Source organism: Gopherus flavomarginatus, chromosome 12, assembly GCF_025201925.1.
Source record: "Gopherus flavomarginatus isolate rGopFla2 chromosome 12, rGopFla2.mat.asm, whole genome shotgun sequence".
In the NCBI taxonomy this organism is placed as follows: Eukaryota; Metazoa; Chordata; order Testudines; family Testudinidae; genus Gopherus; species Gopherus flavomarginatus.
This window is the reverse complement of record NC_066628.1, coordinates 1146496-1163166: the sequence shown is the minus strand read 5'-3', so window position 1 is coordinate 1163166 and position 16671 is coordinate 1146496. Positions and strand designations below refer to the sequence as shown.

Genomic DNA, 16671 nt, shown 5'->3' with positions numbered 1-16671 from the left:
TGATTAACGCAGATCCTGGGGCTCCAGCTCTCCCCTGCCCTGGGCACACGGCCAGAGACAGGGGGTGGGGGTGACACATCCCCCCCTAGGATGACACCTCTAAAGCCTCGTCCCCACTTACAGACCCATCGCTGCCCGTGGGGGCGGCTGGCCTGGTGTGGACACAGCTCAGCCTAGCCCGGGCCAAGCCCCGCTCAGGTCTAGACACGGGTTAAACCCGGGGGCGGGGGGCGGGATATTTACCCCTGTGACTGACCCCCCGGGCTCTGCAGACAGCGGGAAGGCCCACCTGCCGGGAAGGACCCAGCCTGGCAGCGCAGCACAGCGGGGCCCCCGACCCCAAATCCTGTTCGGCACCGATCGGCGTTATCGTTATCACTGGGCCGGGATGGCCCCTGCAGTCCGGACCTTGCCCAAGACACGTGACCCCGGACCGCACAGAACTGACCCCCCGCCCCCCGCCTGTGAGCCGCACGGGCCGCTCGGGGTGCGCAGCGCCGAGCACAGCGGGGCCACGTGGTGGCTGGGAGCGAACCCGCGACACGCGAGAACCAGCCCCCGCGGGGGAGGGTATCCCGGCCGGGCACCGACCGGCCCCCCCGGCGGTCCGACACCCCCAGGTCTGGTCGAACCGCCGGCACCCCCCGCCCCCCGTGTCCGATCGGACCCCGCCCCCCGTGTCCGGTCCGGACGCAGAGCCCCGCCCAGCGCTGCTGACCCCCCCGTACTCACTGCAGTGCCCCCCCTGGATGGCCGCCACCACCAGCAGCAGCAGCAGCTGCAGCATCGCCATGGCCGCCTGGTCCCCGCCGCCAGCCGAACCCCGAGCCCGGCCGCTGTGAGCGCTGCCGCCCGCTGCCCGCTACTTATACCGCGCACCGCCCGCCGCCACCGATTGGCCGCGAGGGGAACGCGCCCGCCAATAGCCGCGCGCAGGCCCGTCCGCGTCACCGGTCGCTGGGCAGAACCCGGCCGGGCAGGTTGGAGCCGGGAAAGCGAAAGTCTGAGCAGGCGTGAGCGTAGCGGGGAATCCCGGGCGGCGCCCCGCCCCCGCCCTGAGGCCCCGCCCCCGGGCTGCGAATCCCGGGCGGCGCCCCGCCCCCACCCTCAGGCCCCGCCCTATAGTCAGAGCACCCTGGACAGCGCCCCGCCCCCAAACTCAGGCCCCACCCTTTGGGCCCACCCCTATCTGCCTTTCCCAGCCATCAGAGCGCACTTGGGTCAGGAGTTCAAACTTTCCTCCACAGCCCCAAGAGCTGGAAACCTCCCTTTGACTAACACCGGACGAGAGTCTCCCCCGCTCACCTGACTCCAGGAGCTGGGGCTTTACAGAAACACCAACAATACCGAGACCCACATTAGAGTCACGAGCAGGGGCAGCCCTGGCAGGGGGACACTGGCACCCGCCTGGGAACCCCCAGGGCCCAGCCTCCTACTTGCTATGGTCACTGGACGGGAGTTTGGTCCAGCTGAGAACTTGGCCCCAGGGCTTCAGTTACCAGAACAGCAATTAACTAACAAAGAATTAATTCTTTGCCCATCACCAGTGCCACCTCTAGAGATTTTTTTCTTTAAATTTATTCTAAGACCAGAAGGCACCATTGGCTCATCTTGTCTGACCTCCTGCAGCACCCAGGCCGGAGAACTTCCAGGTACCTCGGTCTGGAGCCCAAGAACCTGTCTGTCTTGCTGGGAACGTCAAGCACTTTATTAATGTAATAAACTAAACACCATAGCTGCCCTGTGTGGTGAGTGACAACACAACAATCCCCAGTGCGTCCAGAGCATCACTGCCCCCATTGCATGGGTGGGGAGGGGCACAAAGATGACATCGTCATCATCTGGACCCATGGAAACGAAGCCCTTGAGGAATTCCACCAGGATTTCAACAATTTCCATCCCACCACCAACCTCAGCCTGGACCAGTCCACACAAGAGATCCACTTCCTGGATACTACAGTGCTAATAAGCGATGGTCACATAAACATCAACCTATACCGGAAACCTACTGACTGCTATACTTACCTACATGCGTCCAGCCTTCATGCAGGACACACCACATGATCCACTGTCTACATCCAAGCTCTAAGATACAACCACATTTGCTCCAGCCCCTCAGACAGAGACAAACACCTACAAGATCTCTATCAAGTGTTCTTACAACTACAACACCCACCTGATTAAGTGAAAAAACAGATTGACAGAGCCAGAAGAGTACCCAGAAGTCACCTACTACAGAACAGGCCCAACAAAGAAAGTAACAGAACGCTACTAGCCATCACATTCAGCCCCCAACTAAACCCTCTCCAGCGCGTCATCAAGGATCTACAACCTATCATGAAGGACGAGATCCCTCACTCTCCCAGACCTTGGGAGACAGGCCAGTCCTCACTTACAGACTGTGCCCCAACCTGAAGCAAATACTCACCAGCAACCACACACCACACCACAGAAACGTTAACCCAGGAACCTATCCTTGCAACAAAGCCTGATGCCAACTCTGTCCACATATCTATTCGGGGGATACCATCATAGGACCTAATCACATCAGCCATGGCATCAGGGGCTCGTTCACCTGCACATCTACCAATGTGATATATGCCATCATATGCCAGAAATGCCCCTGTGCCATGTACATTGGCCAGACCGGACAGTCTCTACGGAAAAGAATACATGGACACAAATCAGACATCAAGAATTATAATATTCAAAAACCAGTTGGAGAACACTTCAACCTCCCTGGTCATTCGATTACAGACCTAAACGTTGCAATACTCCAACAAAATCTTCAAAAAGAGACTCCAATGAGAAACTGCAGAAGTGGAATTAATTTGCAAACTGGACACCATTAAATTAGGCTTGAATAAGACTGGGGCCATGTCTACATCTAAAATTTTGCAGCGCTGGTTGTTACAGCTGTATTAGTACAGCTGTATAGGGCCAGCGCTGCAGAGTGGCCACACTTACAGCAACCAGCGCTGCAAGTGGTGTTAGATGTGGCCACACTGCAGCGCTGTTGGGCGGCTTCAAGGGGTTTTGGGGAAGGCGAGAGCAAACCGGGGAAGGAGACCAGCTTCGCCGCGGTTTGCTCTCGCGTTCCGCGAACCACCCTGCAAACCGCAGGGAAGGAGACCTGCTTGCTCGGGGGTTCGGCGAACGCGAGAGCAAACCGGGGAAGGAGACCAGCTTCGCCGCGGTTTGCTCTCGCGTTCCGCGAACCACCCTGCAAACCGCAGGGAAGGAGACCTGCTTGCTCGGGGGTTCGGCGAACGCGAGAGCAAACCGGGGAAGGAGACCAGCTTCGCCGCGGTTTGCTCTCGCGTTCCGCGAACCACCCTGCAAACCGCAGGGAAGGAGACCTGCTTGTTCGCGGAACGCGAGAGCAAACCGCGGCGAAGCTGGTCTCCTTCCCCGGTTTGCTCTCGCCTTCCCGGAACCACCCAGCAAACCGCAGGGAAGGAGACCTGCTTGCTCGGGGTTCGGGGAACGCGAGAGCAAGCCGGGGAAGGAGACCAGCTTGATTACCAGAGGCTTCCTCAGGTATGCTGGGATACCTGCTTATTCCACGGAGGTCAAGAAAAGCGCTGGTAAGTGACTATACTTGATTACCAGCGCTGGATCACCAGCGCTGGATCCTCTACACCCGAGACAAAACGGGAGTACGGCCAGCGCTGCAAACAGGGAGTTGCAGCGCTGGTGGTGCCCTGCAGATGTGTACACCTCCTAAGTTGCAGCGCTGTAACTCCCTCACCAGCGCTGCAACTTTCTGATGTAGACAAGCCCTGGGAGTGAATGGCTCATTACACAAAGTGAAAACTATTTCCCCACGCTAATTTCCCCCTCTACTGTTACTCACACCTTCTTATCAACTAGGCCATCCTGATTATCACTACAAAAGTTTTTTTTCTCCTGCTGATAACTATCCACCTTAATTGATTACTCTGGTTATAGTTAGTATGGCAACACCCATTTTTTCATGTCCTCTGTGTATATATATCTTCCTACTGTATTTTCCATTGCATGCACCCGATGAAGTGGGCTGTATCCCACGAAACTTATGCTCAAATAAATTTGTTAGTCTCTAAGGTGCCACAAGTACTCCTGTTCTTTTTACAAAGAGGAAAGTGACTGATTTGCTATGTGACAACAGCAAAGATGGGAACAAAATCTAGGAGTCCTGGCTCCCAGCTCAAACCTCCTGGACCCTACTCCCCTCCCAGAGCTGGGATAGAACACAGGAGTACTGGCTCCCACTCCCTTCCCAGAGCTGGAAGAGAACCCAGGAGTCCTGGCTCCCAGCCCCCCTGCTCTAACCACTAACATGTGTGTTGTAAACAAGACATGAGAAGTCATTCTTCCACTCTACTCTGCGCTGGGTAAGCCTCAACTGGAGTATTGTGTTCAGTTCTGGGCACCGCATTTCAAGAAAGATGTGGAGAAATTGGAGAGGGTCCAGAGAAGAGCAACAAGAATGATTAAAGGTCTTGAGAACATGACCTATGAAGGAAGGCTGAAGGAATTGGGTTTATTTAGTTTGGAAAAGAGAAGACTGAGAGGGGACATGATAGCAGTTTTCAGGTATCTAAAAGGGTGTCATCAGGAGGAGGGAGAAAATTTGTTCACCTTAGCCTCTAATGATAGAACAAGCAATGGGCTTAAACTGCAGCAAGGAAGATTTAGGTTGGACATTAGGAAAAAGTTCCTAACTGTCAGGGTAGTTAAACACTGGAATAATTTGCCTAGGGAGGTTGTGGAATCTCCATCTCTGGAAATATTTAAGAGTAGGTTAGACAAATGTCTATCAGGGATGGTCTAGACAGTATTTGGTCCTGCCGTGAGGGCAGGGGACTGGACTCAATGACTTCTTGAGGTCCCTTCCTGTCCTAGAGTCTATGAATCTATAACCACCAGCACCCACTCCCCTCCCAGAGCTGGGAGAGAACCCAGAAGTCCTGGCTCCTTGCTCCAACCACCAGCTCCCACTCCCCTCCCAGAGCTGCAATAGAACCCAGGAGTCCTGGCTCCCAGTCCTCCCCTGCTCTAACCACCAGCTCCCACTCCCCTCCCAGAGCTGGCAGAGAACCCAGGAGTCCTGGCTCCCAGTCCCTGTTCTCAGCACAGGCAGATAACAATGACCCAACCCCTGGGTTTTCTCTGTCTTTACAAGCCACTCAGCTGTTTACATCATTTCTGGGAACTATTTTGCGTCCGTCTCCTCCCCTTGGGCAGGCAGCTCTGGGCCGTGTGAAGTTTGCCCCGTGCTGCAGCACAGTCACTGTGGGCGTTGGTATTGGTGGGGATCGGATCCTGCCCTGGGCTGGTCTCTCCTGGGCTGGGGAGCCAGGCTAAGGGGAGCTGCCCCCATCTGGGACATTATCCCACTTGGGCAGGTCAGTGGGGGGTGTTCACAGGGGTCGAGCCCCAATGCAGCTTCTTGTTTCCCAGCTCCAGAGCTATCGGTGGATCCCCCACTTGCTTTTGGTTTCTGCTCTATCACAGCAGGGCAGTTTGGACACAGACCAGCATCACCCCCGTGCCATGCACTGCGCGCCTCTCGCCCCTGTGCCATGTACACCTCTGGGTCTCTCCACAGCCCCGCTCAGAGCCTCCCCCACACTGGCTGGGGTGACGGTCTCTCACAAGCCAGTGACTCCAACACTTTCTGTCTCCTGGGGGTGGCTCTGAGTTGCTGGCACCGACTCTACACACAGGACATTTCTGGCCCCGTTCTGGGTCAGGTAGACATTTTGTGTGTCTGACGTGTGTGAGCGAACACAAGATGGCTGCTCCGATGGGGCTCCCCCTTTCGTCTGACGATCGCCCCAATCAGTCTGTCCCAGGCTGTGGATTAGCAGCTCAGGGCTGTGGGTGGGGCAGCCCCCCCAGTACTGTTTCAGAGCCTTGCCCTACGGCCAATGTTTTCAAAATGGCCTCCACAGCTGGACGTTTACATTTTTAGGTGCTCAGCTGGAGACACCTGGGCCCTGACTCTTGAGGGGCTGCGCACTCCCGGCTCCCTGGGATTTCCCCCAGCATTGTGGGTGCCCAGCACCCTGCAACATCAGCCTTGGGGGGGGCTCAAATTGTGCACTCAGAATAGGAGGCACCCAGAATTAGGGGCCACTTTTGAGAGCGTGGCCTTAAATCCCTCACTCCAGGGACCTCTCGGCAAAGAAAGGGGCTCAGCACCCCGCCCTGCTCTCCAGGGGGCCCCTACCGCCACTGAGGATCTAGCAGGGTGGGGAAGCGCTGGATCGGGTTCCCTGGGGAGGTGGTGGAATCTCCTTCCTTAGAGGTTTTTAAGGCCTGGCTTGACAAAGCCCTGGCTGGGATGATTTAGTTGGGGTTGGTCCTGCTTTGAGCAGGAGGTTGGACTAGATACCTCCTGAGGTCCCTTCCAACCCTGAGATTCTATGAGTCTGTGACCTCGTCTCCTTCCCCCTGCTCCAGAGACTCAGAGCTCAGAGGACAGGACGTGCCTGGGTGGGTTTCTTTGGGAATCTGGAGTTGGAAAAGACCGTCCCTGAGGTCGAGACTTGGGCTAAGGGGGTGGGGGTGGATCCCCCAGCCAGGCCAGTAATTCACAGTTATCAAGCTGGGAAAGTGGGCTCCTTACCAGCCTCTGAGCCATGCTGGGGTAGGGGCTGTGATCACCCTCAGAGCAGTGCAGCGAGCACCAGAGCCCCCGGGGAGGGGGTATCCTATATTCCCTGCCCCCTGTCAGGAGGGAGAGCTCCCCCTACTCTGGGGTTCACTGCTTTCCTGCCATTTCTGTAGTTCCTTTCACACCCAAGGGCTCACAGACTGTGCACAGCTCATGCAGCCCCATGGAGATGCAGCCACCTCTGGGGAAGAGTGCATCAGTCAGACACACAGGGCAAATGTCAGATGAGGTCTGTGGGGCAAATCCCTGCTCTTATGGAAAGTGCCCCATGAGGCCTTTAACCTACACCCGTCGGACAGGCCATGGGGTTTAAGGGCTGCCCCAAGGCCCCCTACATGATGACCTGGCAGGAGCTCAGTCCCAGGGGGAGGAAGCTGGGATTCCCCCCTGCAGTGCCCGTGTGTCACCCTGATACTCTCAGCCCTGAATCATCCCCCCCAGCTGCTGTGAATACACATCACTGCCTGAGCCCAGCAGGGACCCAGCACCCATTTAAACAGCCAACCCTTTTTTCAGCATGGCTATCTCCCTCTGTGTCTGTGGGGCTGATACGGGGAGCACAGGAGCAAAGATACAGGCTGAGATGGCAGAGTTCACTCTAGCTCCTATCTCTGGCTCACCCTGCCGGGCCTTTTCTCCATCGATCTGGGCTCAGGTCCCCCTTCCCCTGTAATGCAGTGGGGAGAACACGTCTGGCTCTGGGCTGGGGGTCCTGCCCCCCATTCACCAGGGACACTCTGTGTTTGTGGGGAACTTTAGCCTGGGCACCAAACTGACCCCCCAGGCCCAGCTCAGCTGCTCTCTTTGCTCCTGGGCTCCCCGTGCCCTGCTGGGGGGGTGTCCCCTGAGTGCCGTTAATTATCCTGGGACCAGCATGGCTCCAGCACTGCCCACATCAGTGATCCCATCCCACAGCCAGGTCCCCCAGGCACCCAGGGGACAGAGGTTCCCAGGCTGGGTCACACACTCAGGGGATTTCCCAGCCAGGGGATTTCCTCTCCCTGCCACCCCCGATTCCAGCTCCTCCCCAGCTGCAGCTGAGTCTGTGCTGAGCCTGCAGTGCCCCTGCAGCCCAGGGAGGGAACATTTCTGCCTCCTCACATGATTTCCCAGAAGCGGCAGCGTCTGACTCACTGGGGCTGGGATTAGACAGTGCAGCGTTTCCTTGTTCTCTGCCAGCGCGGGGCATTCCCTGCACCCGGCCAAAGAGCTCAGCTGGCAGCCAGGCCGGAGCAGGACACAGGCAGCCGCAGGGCTGGGGCTGAACGGCCGGTCCCAAGAGGAGTTTGCAGAGTGACCCATCCCTGCCCTGATCAGTTCCAGGCTGTGCCAGAGCCATGCAGCATCAGTGTGCGACACACACACCCTGCTGGGGTCACTGTCCTGTGTGAGCTGGGGTTAGCCATGCAGAATGGCTATACATGGCTGGCACGAGCCCCAGTAACCGAACAGGGTCGCTCCTACCTAGTCTAACCGGGATTAGTCACCCAGATGCAATCGGATTAGGATTAGCTGAGGCTGGGATCTCTTCACCCTGCACAGAGGCAGTCTAGCTGGGTTTGGGCACATCCTGGGCTGCTGTGTATCACGAGTGTGTCTGTATTTCTCTGGTCTGACTGTGTGGGGTACAAGTTATAATCAATGTTACTGAACCTCGGAGTAGTGGGAAACAAAGGGATTTACCTTCCCCCCTCCCCTGCGCCCCAGCATGACGACTCCATTAAATCCACCCGATAGCTCTGGACCGTACGAGCTGTCCCTGGGGCATGAGCAGATGCCCATTAGGAAGTCAGCCGCTGTTGGAGCATGGCCCAGCCAAAAACGGAGGGTCTGGGGGCGGGGGGGGGGGCCGCTGGACCCTTGTGTATAGTGGGGGGCTGAGAGCCATTGAACCAAACTGTGAACCCTGTGTGTGATGGAACCACTTCCAGCCAGGGGGTGCGGCAGCCCCCAGCCCCCCTAGTTCCAGCCCCTCTGTGCGTGTGAGCACAACAGGCAGTGGGTTTAGAGTGAGATTCACCAAGGCACCTAAACCCCACTGGATTTCAATGGGATTTGGGCACCGGACTCCCTTGGCCCCCTTTTGAAAATCCCACACTTCCCCCAATAGCCCCCGCCTTGGTAGGGGGCCACGCTTACCCCACTGGCCCAGGGCATGCTGCGATGTCCCACCGTTGCAGGCTGTCACCGCGGGGCACCTGGCAGAGACCAGAAGAGGGTCAATGACACACACGTGGCTGACATGCCCCGGATGGGTCCAAGCAGTGCCATAACAAGGGTTGTTCCCTCCCTTCGTGTGTCCCTGCAGGCGGCTGCCTGGCTAACAGCAGCCCCAGCCCCTGCAGCCCCCCAGCCACCCCTTTCCTCGAGCACCGGGACTTGGTCTGAGAGATTCCAGCCCCCAGCTCCAGGGCAGCCTACCAGCCACTGCCCGAGTCCCCGTCTGACCCCTCCGGCCTGAGCCAGCCCAGGCAGGAGGGGGAACGGGGAGAACCACTACCACATTGTGGCCCAGACGAGCCCCAACCCTGGAGAACTGGCCCGAGCCGCGGGGCTGGCAGGGGATGAGCCCGGCTGCCAGGAGGGTTTTAGTAGGAGCCAGAGGCAGGCCCAGTGCAGCCCGTGGAGCCCCGTGTCCTGTGGCTCCGCAGCTGGGAACTAGGAGCGGGGCCCAGGTGCAAGCAGCGCCCAAGTGCTACCCTGGCACAGCAGCTCCCTGGCTGGGCCCACAGCGCTCAGGGCCTGGGGCAGCGGGTGAGGTGCTCTGGGAGCAGCCGGGTTATTTCCCTTCCGGCCTGGCCAAGGATCGCAGCGCAGAGCCTGGGGGCTGAGCCGGCTCTGGGGGCTTCGGGCTCTTAGGTCCCAGCAGAGTTTGGAGGGGAGGCTACGAATGGGTGGGGGGCAGCTTGGCTGCGTTCGTCTAAGCAGCGAAGGGGGGGAAAGCTGTCCAGTCCTAGGGAAGGGTAAACCTCGGACATGCGGGAGGAAAAAGCAACAGTGCCCGCCCGCTCCAGCAGTGACCGGTTGATGGAGACGGTGAAAGATGAAACTAAAACCAACAGTTTTCTAGTTACAAACGTAAACAAACAGAAGAGCTTCCCCACCGTGTTTGCCTAAGTGCCGCAGCATGAAAAGGGTGGTGCACGGTTAAAACTTCCCGTTCTGGTGATTTCGTAAAGAGCAGTCGTTCATAGTCCGAACACAAATGCTCATGATTTAATTGGGAACAGAAACAAAATCCCTGATTGCTGGTGTTTCAAACAATATTTTTGTTCTGAAGACTTCCTAGTTCAAATGGATCTTATGATTAAAATAAATAAACGTTCTATTGTCGTTATTATTCTTGTTATTTATGTATTTTCCTTTTTTTACAAAGTAACTACTATGAAATTATATGGGGGGGAGGGGCACAATTTTATATTCTTGCCTTGGGTGCAAAAATAGCTAGTTACGGCCCTGGGTCCGAGTCCGAGGCCCAGCTCAGTGACTATCAAGGGAGATTAACACTCAGTCTCCTCTGGTTACCTGTATCCCCTTGACCGACCAGACAGCGCGCTGCCTCTCTGATTAGTGAGTAGGGGTAGGAAATCCGCTCAGGTTCTCTCCCTTTTCCTCTCCCCCCCCTCCAATAGTGATGTAACCCCCCAGAGTCTGCCCTGTCCCCCTCTCGGGGCTGCGCTACGCACAGATTTTACACCAATGTAACACTGGATTTCTGAACTGTAAAGTTAAATGGGTGTCTCCCCTAGTGTGGACACAGTTATATTAACACAGCTGAGTTGGTACATTTGCCAAACAAGCTAACCCAACAGAACCCCTTTCACACCGACTTGCCTGGGTCCACATTAAGGAGCGGTGCATTGATTTAACCAGATCAGGTTAAAAAAACCCAGCTAGTTAAACTGACACAAAACCTGGGTTCAGCCCAGCTCTAATTCTCAGATCCGGGTCCAGTGCTGCCAGCTCTGGCTATTTTATTGCAAATCTCACAGTATTTGGCATTTTCCCAAGAGCCTCAGCTCCTGGAGTCATGGGATGACGTGAGAATTTCAGCTTTAAAAAAATGTAGATTTCTGGCCCCCACAGTTGAGGGGAAAAGCTTGGAAATGTGACAGCCACAGGTTCCAAACCCAGAAGGCAAATTAAATAAACTCCCCACTTCTGTTATTCAAAGTCTCAAGATTTTTGAGCCAATGTTCTGACTTTTGGAGGGTGTAAGAGGCACCTGCCATCCACACACACCCCCGGCTGCTAGGTGCAGCTCTGCAAGTGCCCCTGCCCCAGCTGGGCCCTCAGGACGCTGACCGAGGCTTTTACACACTGAACAGCCCCACTCCCGGGGTTTGAATAGTTAATGGAAAGAGCCATAGACCCAAGCTCGCCCTTCCCCCAGACCCTTGGTGTGGGGCAGACTCCATGTGAGTGTCTCAGCCCCATGGCCAGGCCCTTCGCCCCCAGGGCACGGCCACCCTCCATTGCCTCCTTGCAGCCAGGCCCTCACCAGCCCACTGCAGCGCCTCTCCCATCCGCACACAGCTCCTGGCCGGCTGGGAAACCCCCCCAGCTCCCTCCCCTGGAGCTCTCCTGCTCTGTTCCCTTGGCCTGTTCGCTCCTACTCCCCTCCGGGAGCCTGTTCTCAGGGCCAGGGGCTCGTTAGCTGATTAGCTGTGACCCAGTCACCTAGAGTCAGGCCCAGCTCCCTCCCCTGGAGCTCTCCTGCTCTGTTCCCTTGGCCTGTTCGCTCCTACTCCCCTCCGGGAGCCTGTTCTCAGGGCCAGGGGCTCGTTAGCTAATTAGTTGCGACCCAGCCACCCAGAGTCAGGCCCAGCTCCACCAAGGGATTTAGGTTCCTCCCTTCCATTGCAGTCCTTGGGGGAGCCGAGCCGTGGTCCCTGACAGCTGGCTACAGGGGGCTGGTTCTCTCTAGAGAAGCCGTCACAGATAGACCAGGCCCTGACTCCCTTAATGGCTCAGCCAGCCCGGGAATGGTGCCTGACCGGGATCTGGGAATGATCTGGAGCTGGCTGGGCTCTGAGCTAAAATCCCCTCCGGTGTCGCCCTTTCCCCTCCAATGCACCACTACAGACAGACAATCCCCCCGATCTGGGGCCTCCTGCAGGTTTAACCCCAGCCCCTTTCCCTGGGCTTGGAAGGAGAATTGTTGTCCCGAGTCTTTGCCTGAGCTGGGGGTCCTCAGGGACAGTTCAAACCCCACAGCCATCAATTGTCCCCTCAGATACCGGAGTCAGATCCCTTCCCCGTCGCCATCAGTAACGCGCCGCCCGTCCAGGGTCAGCAGAGCTTTCCTGTTCGTGGCAAACACAACTGGTGGGTTGGTGACAGACGTGACTTGTCCCATATTTAATATTCACCTGGTGCCTGACAGGCCAGGCTGTTATTTCCCAGAGCCCCCACGGCCCCAGCCGTCCCCTCCCCTAGGCTGAGGTGTCCGTGCACCATGGACAGCACCTGGCTTTGTGGAAAATACCCAACCAGGCAACTGCTGCCCACTGGCCTCCTGCCCCCGGCATGGGCAGCGCCAGCTACCGCTGACTGGCTGCAGCCTGGGAGCACCTGAGTCCGCCTGACAGAAGACCCGAGCAGGGCCTGGAATGGGGCATCCCTGTGCCCCCAGGGGAGGGGAGAGCTGGGACGTTGGGTCTCAAACCCGGAGCTTCACAGGGCTCTCAGGCGCCTTTTCAATCTCCCCAGAGCTGCTCACTGCCCGCAGCGTAATTATTGGTATTGCCAGAGCAGTACTTCGATAAATGCAAAGTAATGAACATCGGATAACGTCATCCCAACTATCCCCCTGCAGAATGACAGGGTCTAAATTAGCTGTTACCACTCAAGAAAGATCTTGGCTTCACTGTGGACAGTTCTCTGAAATCATCCCGTCAATGTGCGGCAGGAATAAAAAAAGCGAACAGAGTAGTGGGAATCACTAAGGAAGGGATAGATAATAGGAGAAATATCATGTTGCAGCTATATACATCCATGGTACGTCCACATCTTGAATACTGCGAGCAGATGTGGTCGCCCCATCTCAAACAAGATGTATTGGAACTGGAAACGGTTCAGAAAAGGGCAACAAAAATGATGAAGGGTCTGGAACAGCTGCCGTATGAGGAGAGATTAATAAGACTGGGACTTTTCAGCTTGGAAAAGAGGCAACTAAGGGGCTATGATAGAGATCTATAAAGTCATGACTGGGGTGGAGAAAGTAAATGAGGAAGTGATATTTATGCCTCATAACGCAAGAATTAGGGGTCACCCAATGAAATGAATAGGCAGCAGGTTTAAAACAAACAGACAAAAGGCAGTATTTCTTCACACAACACAGCCACCCTGTGGGACTCGTTTCCAGAAGACATTGTGAATCCAAACCTATGACAGGGTTCAAAAAAGAACACGGTAAGTTCCTGGAGGACAGGTCCATCAATGGCGATTAGCCGAGAGGGGCAGGGATGGTGTCCCTGGCCTCTGTTTGCCAGAAGCTGGGAATGGGCACCTGGCATTAGCCACTGTTGAAAGACAGGACACTGGGCTGGATGGACCTTTGGTCTGACCCAGTGTGTTCTTATGCTACCTGGAACCCCGGACTGTAGCTGTGTAGTGCTGGGCACCGCCTAGATCTAGACTGAGATCAGGGCCCCATCACACCAGGCGCTACCCAGATCCCAACCAAAATCAGGGCCCCATCATGCTGGACACTGCCACACCCCTGCTGAGATTAAGGCCCATTGTACCAGGTGCTGCACTGACCCCCCCATTGAGCCATGTGCTGTATGCACAGATGGGGAAACTGAGGCACTGAGGTTCCATGCCCTGCCCAAGGTCGCACACAGAGTCTGTGGCAGAGCCAGGCAGTGAATCCAGGAGCCCTGAGCCCCAGGCCTGTAGCTTCACCACAGATCATCCCGCTCCTGGGCCACATTTGCAGAAAGGCTCCTGTAGCCTAGCGGGGAGGCGCCGTGGAACCAAAAACCTCCAGGGCCTGTGCATGGCTGGGCTGAGGGGAGCCGGGGTCTGAGCCCAGACAGCAGGTCCCATCCAGCAGCTGAGTCTGACTGTCCCAGGGAGAAGGTTCCTGCTTTGCACTGCGGTGCCGCTGGAGCGTTTCCCCTCCCCCGGGGCAGGCGCTGCGGGCGAGGGGCACCAGGGTGACCCAGGCCAATGGCTCCCTATCCCCATCAGCCTGGTTCCCCCCTGCCTGGCATCTTGTACTGCCAGTGGTACCCCTGCAGCCTGGGCATAGACACCTCCCGACAGCATTTCCCCCCGCTCTGCCCTGGCCAGCAGCAGGGCAACGGTGGGTGAACCAGGCACTGTGCGAGGCTGGGCAGGGTCAGAGACACCAGGTTCCCCCATCTCCCTGGGAGTCCAGCCACAGACCCCTTCCCCGGGAACGGCGGGACAGCCGGGAGGCTGCAGCTCGGCCTGAAAGCAGCGACTGAGGCAGGAACAGTGCCGTGGGGGGAGGGGAGGTTTGTGACCATATGATTCGTGTCAGCAGCTACAGAGTGGGGCCTAGTGGGTCAGAGTGCGGGGGGTGGGGGTGGGCCTGGGAGCCAGGACTCCTGGGTTCTGTCCCCAGGTTTGCTGCTGAGTCAGCGTGTGACCATCGAGTCAGCTCCCTTTCCCCTCTGTGCACTGGGGACAAAGCTCCCCACACCCTGGGTTGGGACCCCCAATGCTGACTGTGCACCCAGCACCTCTGGAGGAGGCGGTGCCAGGTGGGCAGAGGCCAGAGCAGCCCCTTGTGAACAGAGCCGGCTGCGTTTGCGATGCCTCCCCGGCCACAACAATCCGCTCCCAGGCTGGGCCCTTTGCCCGCTGTGGGATGTTCACTGGCGATCCCTGCCCTGGCTGTCAATCATTGGGCTGTCAGTGTCACGGCATCGGGGGGGTGGGATAGAGTGCCAGGGAAACAGCCTCCTTCCCCTCAGTCCATAGCACCCCACAGGCTCGTTGGCATTTCCATCCCAGCCATCACGTGCACCCCAGGACCTTGGCTGTGTCAGCCCTGCCCTGTGTTTATCCTGGCACAAGCAGAGTCTGGTCTCTGCACCTGGCCCCCTTCCAGCTGAGCAGTGACCCCGCACAGGGCCGGATCGCGGTGCCGGTGCTGACTGCCTGTGCCTGGGGCCTGGCCCTGCACTTGGAGCTGGCAGCGAGTAAAGCCGGCAGCGTCTAGCCTGGCTGGTTGCACAGAGGCACTGAGAACATGACTCCAGCAGTGACACTGCCTGAATATGCAGAGAGCCTGACCCCGTCGCTGGCGGAGGGAGCTGCCCTGAGTGTGACAGACTCAGCGACGCTGCCTGGGTCTGCACAGAGCCTGAATCCATCGCTCCAAGAGGGAGGAGCTGCCCTGAGGGTGACCAATGATGCCTGAGCGTGCAGAGAGCCTGAGCCAATTGCTATGGGAAGGGGCAGCTGCCCAGAGTGTGATCGATGCAGTGACGCTGCCTGGGTCTGCAGAGAGCCTGAGCCCAATGCTGAGCAGGGTCGGGGGGAGCTGCCCTGAGTGTAACTGGGGTAGGCAGGTGAAGGAAGGATTTTCCCATTTTACAGAGGGGGGCCTGAGGCCCACAGGCTGGGATTGTCAGAGGAGCCCAAGGGGCTTAGGCACCCCCTGCTCACTGAGTTTCTCTCAGCCAGATAAATTCAATGACTGGCCCAGGCAGGAACTGAACCCAGCTCTCCTGAGCCGTAACCATACACCTGCCAGCCAGGCCTGCGTGCCCCATGGTAGTGCCGCTCAGCCGCTCCCTGTGGGGCATGGGCACAGCAGCCCTGGACTGGGGCACAAATCAGGGAGGCCTGTGTCACGGAGTCCCTGGGCGATGCTCTGGAACTGCTCCCCACCAAGCCAGGCAGGACTTTGGGGAGCCTCCTCTCCCTTGGAGCAGACTGTCTGCAGGGCAAGAAGCTCACACAGCTTCACCTCCTGGGTCTCTCCTTGGAGCATTCAGCATCCTCTGCCCCTCCGTGCGCTTCCCACAGCGAGCCTGCCCCGGCGGGGTTCTGGGGAAGCCACAGGGTCCTGCACCCCACTTTGCAGTCAGATGTGACTCTCAGCCAGCCAGTAAAACAGGTTTATTTGATGCCAGGAACAGGGTCTAAAACAGAGCTTGTAGGTACCGTGAACCGGACCCCTCAGCCAGGTCCATTCTGGGGGACAGTGAGCCAGACCCCCAAGTCTGCACTTCACTCCTCGTCCCCAGCCAGCTCCAGACTGACAACCCCCTCCAGCCCCTCCTCTCTGCTCAGCCCCTTTCCCGGGCCAGGAGGTCACCTGATCCCTTTGTCTCCAACACCTTCAGCTGGCACCTTTGCAGAGGGGGGGCCCAGGCCATCAGTTGCTAGGAGACAGAGTGCCAGGCATTTAGGTGCACTGGCCCTTGCTCTGCCAGATACTTAAGAACTGCCATGGGGACACTGAGGCACCAACACAGTACTCAGAGAAAACATTAAGAACATTCCCAGTTCGTCACAGCCTGTCCCCTGGGAACAGCTGTGGGGGTGAGGGGCTTTGCTTGCATTCGGAGGTCCCCATCCCACCCCGACTGGGCAGATGCTGCAGCTCCCGTTGGCAGGTCTGAGCGACCTCCGGGGTAACCTCAGCTCCCCGCTGGAACGTGTCCTGGTGTGTGTGGGGGGGTGAGATACAGGCGTGCATGGGGCTGGGCGGGGCCGGCTGGAAAGTCCAGTCTCATGGCAGTGTCAAGGCTCAGTTCAGAGCAGGGAACATCCTTGCGGTGTGTGTGGCACCCCACAGGTCAGCTGTGCCCCTCAGTACAACAAAAACCTGATGGCAACTCTGGGAGCAATGGGGCAGGGGCTGGGACCACAGATTCCCAGCCTGGACGGAGGGGAGATCAGAGAGGCACAGAACTGGGAGAGAACCCAGGCGTCCAGGCTCCCAGCCCCGGCTCTCAGAAAGGCTGGCAGGGCTCCAGGTACCCAACTCCTTGGGTAGTGCCCAAATCCCTGGCGAGGCC

General features: G+C 57.7%; 2 protein-coding genes across 8 annotated transcripts in view; both read right to left on the bottom strand.

Annotated features, from left to right (window-relative positions):
- Positions 1-843, bottom strand: part of LOC127032751 (H-2 class I histocompatibility antigen, Q9 alpha chain-like) — a 31596-nt gene extending 30753 nt beyond the window's left edge. For 2 of the 4 annotated variants that reach the window (XM_050920285.1, XM_050920286.1), the window contains exon 1: positions 733-843. In XM_050920285.1, coding sequence (XP_050776242.1) covers positions 733-793 — 61 coding nt within the window. In that variant the 5' untranslated portion in view covers positions 794-843. The remainder of the gene's footprint in view (positions 1-732) is intronic. The other 2 variants (XM_050920283.1, XM_050920284.1) reach the window with 2 other exon arrangements.
- Positions 1-16671, bottom strand: part of LOC127032755 (uncharacterized) — a 73188-nt gene that overhangs the window by 25548 nt on the left and 30969 nt on the right. The window lies entirely within an intron of this gene.